The 6,000-nt window shown below is 32.8% G+C and overlaps 1 protein-coding gene across 7 annotated transcripts in view; it reads left to right on the forward strand.

Annotated features, from left to right (window-relative positions):
* Positions 1 to 6,000, forward strand: part of NT5C3A (5'-nucleotidase, cytosolic IIIA) — a 37,454-nt gene extending 31,454 nt beyond the window's left edge. For all 7 annotated transcript variants that reach the window (XM_006201879.4, XM_006201881.3, XM_072964703.1 and 4 more), the window contains 6 exons: positions 93 to 139; positions 962 to 1,047; positions 2,490 to 2,579; positions 3,826 to 3,988; positions 4,529 to 4,729; positions 5,279 to 6,000. In XM_006201879.4, coding sequence (XP_006201941.1) covers positions 93 to 139; positions 962 to 1,047; positions 2,490 to 2,579; positions 3,826 to 3,988; positions 4,529 to 4,729; positions 5,279 to 5,380 — 689 coding nt within the window. In that variant the 3' untranslated portion in view covers positions 5,381 to 6,000. The remainder of the gene's footprint in view (positions 1 to 92; positions 140 to 961; positions 1,048 to 2,489; positions 2,580 to 3,825; positions 3,989 to 4,528; positions 4,730 to 5,278) is intronic.

The following is a 6,000-nucleotide window of genomic DNA, read 5'->3' on the forward strand; positions in this document are numbered from 1 at the left end:
CTTGGTATTTAAACTTTAAAGTAGTAAGTTATTTATAGTAGTGGTAGCATCAGAATGTATTTCTTTTAATGCCTAGTGTTTCCTCTCTTTAGATGTCATTGACAACTGTAAGCTAATTACAGAAGAATGTCGAGAAAAGGTAAACACTAACTGTAATCCAGAGTTACTCAAAGACTTCATTACCTTTTTTGCTGGTGAATTTTTTCAGGTTCATTCACACAAACAAGAGTGGAAGTAAAGTGCTTGTAGCCATATCTGGCACATAGTAAACACTCGGTAGATCTTAGTTTTTATTGTATGCTCTCAACATAGTTTGAGGAAAAAAATTAATAGTAACTTTGTAACAACAGTAAAACTTAACATGGAAAACTTTTAATCGATTACCAAAGTATCCTGGTGACTTTAACTGGAGAATTAAAACAAAAGTACTGTGGTTTTATGTATTTTGTTCCCTTAAATTGGTCAGGAAAATACCTCAGTTCTCTACTTTCCTTGAGTAGGTGTCTATCTGTGTCTATTTTAAAACTGTGACTCCAAGTATTAATCAAATTTAATACTCTCATAGGAGAACAAAAGTTTTTTGTAGTGATAACTTGATTATTGGTTTCGCTGAATTACTGACCTGAAAGTACTTAAAGAAAGGTATGAGAAAATAGTTAGCTTTTAGCAGGTGTATTTAGTTACATGTAAACAAAGATCTCTTTAGTGGATATGTGCATTAGCTAAGCATGATCTGGTCTTTACCATATAAAGCAGTTTATAGAAAACACTTTTTTACCTTGTTTTGCTTTCTATAAAACTAAGCAGCTTAGAGGGAAGGGATATAGCTCAATGGTAATACACATGCTTAGCATGCACAAGGGCCCAGGTTCAAGCCCCAGTGCTTCCATTTAAAAAAACAAAATCTAAGCAGCTTACTGACAACTATAATTTAATGATTAAGTTATTCATTTATTTCTAGTTATTACAACTAAAGGAAAAGTATTATGCTATTGAAATTGATCCTGTTCTTACTGTAGAAGAGAAGTACCCTTATATAGTAGAATGGTAAGTGTGTGTTGGGTGATGGGGGGATTAAAAATATAAAATAACACTACAGTGAAAACTAATGGTTTATTTTACCCCTGAACTGTATATAAATAGATTCCTAAGTTATCCAGTGAGTTCGAGCAGTGATTAAATATGACAAAATGAACTCTTTTATTACTGCAGCAGTCTAGAATTTGTTCTTTTTTTAAGATGAATATCAGTGGGAATAAATTAAAAAATCTGCACTCAAGCCTTAAATTAAAAACGAGAAAAAAATTTTTAAGTATATGTACAGATGTGACTGAATGTGTAAAGAAAAAGAATTAGGGTTTAAATTGACTCTAAACTCAGTTGGAGCCAGCATAGTTACTGAGAAATGAACCTCTGATGTTGGTCGAATTAATCAAAATGCAGCATTCCAAGCAGACCACAGTGGCAGCATTGTGTTGAGTCCTGAGAGAATGCTCTTAAGAAAAATGTTGACAACCTTGGGCTGTGTCAAAGGAGTCCACTTAGATAATCGCAGGAATTGGAGTCATCCCACTTGATGAAGATTTCAAGGAACAGAGAGTGCTTTGATTTGAGAAGCAACAAGTTGTGGTTTCATAGTCTTAAAAGATCAGGAATGATGTTTTTGGTCTTCATTATCCCATTACCTAACCTTGCACACTTAATCAGTGTTCATGATATGAAACATTGAAAAGAGGTTACACTTACTGTACATGCCTGTCAAAACAGAACTGAAATTAGACTTGGAAGACTTAAACAGATTGATTTCAACATGATGAAAGAAAGGACTGTCCAGCAATTAGCATTTTCTAGCAATGGAATAAGCTTCCCTTGGACAGTGAGCTCACTAACATGATAGGAGCTGACCAGAGAGGAGGGTCATTTAGGAATATGACAGGTAGATTCTTAGATATCAACTGGAGAGGTTCTAAAGGCCTATTATACTGAGATGCTGTAATTATAGCATCACCACCAGTGATGTAATTACAGAACACCTATGTGTAAATCTTTCCATAACAAGGATTTTCTCTTGCTCACTAGGCAACATCTTCAGTACTAAGGCATTGCGTGAAAATTCAGACCACAAACAGGTGGAAAAAAATGGCTTTGCTCTAATTCTTACTGCAATTTAGAGAAATGATTATACCTCCCTAGCTTTGATTCAATTCTTATCTATAGACTGAGAAAAGGTTTACACCTAGTATCCTGTCATTGTTTTATTAATACCTTTAAACTAAATCAGGGTTTGAGAACTGGGAAATAACAGTAAGAGTATGTGTATTATATTTTGAGGCACATGGGATATACATTCATTAGTAATTAATTTAAATCTCTAAAATTTAAATCCAAAATTATGATGAATGAAAGACTCATTTTCTCATACTGAAGAATGATTTTTAAATAAAGATACTAGTTTTAATTTGCTTTGATATTCTCTTTATGCTTATCAGGTATACTAAATCACATGGTTTGCTTGTTGAACAGGCTTTACCAAAAGCCAAACTTAAAGAAATTGTAGAAGAATCTGACATTATGCTCAAGTAAGTTTCTTGGGTGTTTTTTGTTATTTAATTGTCTACATGCTTGAACTGTTATTATTTATATGTATTCAAGGGTGTATTTTTATTAAAATAACCTATCACAGTATTACATATAAAAATGTACCCAAAATATGCCACCTATCATAAAACAGTGGTGAAACAAGAAATTTAGAATAACGTAATAGGTCTTGATGTAGGGAATAAGAGCCCTAGGAGATTTAAGTATGAATTTGCATTTCTTTTTTACAGATTAAAAATTTCAAGACTAACTTAAAAATTTCTGAAACCAAGACCATTTTGAAATATTTTAGTAAAATATTTTTGAAAGATATGAAGTATTAAAGGAATGTATATAGATCAACATGAAAAAGATTTTTTAGCCCGTCACTCTGTTTCTGTTACATGGTCTGCTTTCTGAATTCTCAAACTCCCCTTGAAAACTGTTGTCTCTGGGAAGGGTGAATATGTTTTAGCAGATAATAAAAATATTTGTAATACATGAATTATAGGATATAAACAGTTTTAAGCTTTTTTTCAATACTGTTTACCACCTCTTAAATTTTTGAACTCATTAAGCAAATATGATGATACTATTTCTTTTTTTACTTTTTTTGATGGTGCTGCTACATTTTAAGGTGATCTACCTCTAAGGAGGAAAGCATTAAATTGTCAAAGAGTGTGAGGACAGCTAGTAACTATTTTATTCCTTTGTAGGCAGCTTAACCTATAGCCCAGTAGCAGTAAAAAAGATTTTGATTTTAAGATCAAGACATTACCTACAGCTGCCAGATGTTAGGTAGGAGAGATGCCAGATGTAGTAGCCTAGTTCCTAGTAGCCTAGTTCCTGCCGCTCTCCTTTCCTAACAGCAGGGAGTAGGTGAGCAAGATGACAAGCAGGAGGTCTTCCAGCTCACCCAAAGTGGGTTTTTCAATGTGTGGTTCAGTTACGTGCTGTTAAATGGTGTACATTCTGAATTGTAGGTTTGTATACATGTTCAGTACAAGTCTTAAATCATCTAATTTGTACTATTAGAATTTATTGAAAGGATGGTAAAGAGTTAACCAGTTTGAAAAACTTGTACTAGTAGTGTCGTAGACATCAATAACAACAGCCCTCTTGGGTAGTATTTTTGAAACAAGAATATAAATGAGCCATAGAATCAAGTAGAAATATTTAGCTGTTTTAACTTCTAGGTGAAAAGGAGATATGTCTTACTCTTTAACACTCACTTCCTCCATATTACAGGGAAGGATATGAGAATTTCTTTGATAAGCTCCAACAGTACAGTATCCCTGTGTTCATATTTTCGGCTGGTATTGGTGATGTACTAGAGGAGGTTATCCGTCAAGCTGGTGTCTATTATCCAAATGTCAAAGTAGTGTCCAACTTCATGGATTTTGATGACAATGTAAGAATATCAAATCATTCTTCATAATTTTAATATCAAATAATTTTAATTATGTAAATGCATTTTAATTTATTATTTGATGTATATCCGTTAGATTAGGCCAAGTTGATAGGCCTACTGTGGGACTCATCTCTCCCAGGGTTCTTGTATATCCATTTTTAAAAATAGTATACCATTCTTAAACTTATTTCCAAAGCTATTGACTAATAATAAAATTAGTAAAACTTCTTTCAAAGTAATTTAATGTAGCAATTCTGAACACTTAATATCCATAGATGGAAAAAAAATGAATAAGAAGTGGCATTATTTGAATAGGTTCTAAGAAAGACACTATATTATGATATACATAAAATGGGACCTTTTGGTTAGAAAACAGATGAAAAGTAAAAATTGGGTTTTCAATGCATTGTGTTTAACATTTAAAGTAGTCTCTAGAAAGTTGTTAACTTCTTAGAGCCCTTCTTACCTATCGTAAATGTGAAAATACAACAAGTAGAACTTGCAGAACCTATTGTTTCAAAGGATTTATATTTTTAATAGGGGCTGCTCAAAGGATTTAAAGGGGAACTAATTCATGTCTTTAACAAGCATGATGGCTCCTTGAAGAATACAGAGTATTTCAATCAACTGAAAAACAACAGCAACATAATTCTGCTGGGAGACTCCCAAGGGGACTTAAAAATGGCAGATGGAGTAGCCAATGTTGAATACATTCTGAAAATTGGATATCTAAACGATAGAGTAAGTATACAAATCTGTTACTTAATTTTATTTTTTTACAAAATTCAGATGAAACTATAGGCAATTGTTACCAAAGGTGCCTGAGAAAGTAGTTATTTTAAAGATATTTTGATTGCTTTTTATCCCTTTACTTTGGTGATTATTAAAGGAGTTGATGTGCACATATGCATGCTTTAGGTATTGGGGGAGGTAGAGTGTACATTTTAAGCGAGGCGTCTCTGACCTCTCCCCACTAGAAGCCAGTATCATTCCCTAGTCACGAGAATCAAAAATGTCTCTAGGCATTGCCAAATGTTCCTTGGGCACTGTCTCCCCAGTTGAGAACCACTGGGCAAGAAACCATTTCAGAAGCAAAGCTACCATATGGTTAATTTTCTATGTCAATGAGTCTTAACATTTTGAAAGTATTTCTTCATGCCAAAGGTTTTATGAAAATCAATTTAATTTACTACATTTGCCCAGAAGATCTAACATAACAGTGAGATTTATCCTGAGATTATTTACTTCTCCTTCCATATTAATTTTTATGATTTTTTGGTTGTTAATTAGGTGGATGAGCTTTTAGAAAAGTACATGGAATCTTACGATATTGTTCTAGTAAAAGATGAATCCTTGGAAGTAGCCAACTCTATCTTACAGAAGATCCTATGAACAAGCATTCTTTAAAAGGACCTCTCACCTGTGGGTACAACTGATGCAAGAGCTGCTCATCTGTTCATCTTGCTAAAAGACATTTATTTATAATATGTTCTTACTCTTGAAGTTTTCCCTCTACATTACTGAAGTATTTTCAGATTTGTTGAATCCATCAATTGGAAGCTCCTTTTTCTCCACATCTCTCAACACACTCCTCACCGTATTTTTAAAGAGATTTTAAAAAATCTTAGAGCAAAAATTACTTAGAGCAACAAAATAACTCCCTACATTTCCATAGTGAATTTTGTAGCTTAATGTTATTATGAAGTTTTTGAGGAGTCTTTTTACATTGGGAAAGTTTGTGGGAGTTTTAAAAGTTTTATGAAATGGTGAAATAATGTGCATGATTTTAAATGTTACCATTTTTATAATTTGGGTGAATTATGCTAATGGTATTACCGTCTTCTAAAATTGTGTTTTGTTTGGTTATTTTGTTTAGTGAAAATCAACATATACCAAAAATATTGGCACTTGATGTTTGAAAAAAATCCATTGGTATCTACGTGTCACTAATCATTATAAAATGTTCTGTATGGAAGCACTGATGATAAACATGAAATGAAAAGCCTTTTTAA

Source organism: Vicugna pacos, chromosome 7 (assembly GCF_048564905.1).
Source record: "Vicugna pacos chromosome 7, VicPac4, whole genome shotgun sequence".
NCBI lineage: Eukaryota > Metazoa > Chordata > Mammalia > Artiodactyla > Camelidae > Vicugna > Vicugna pacos.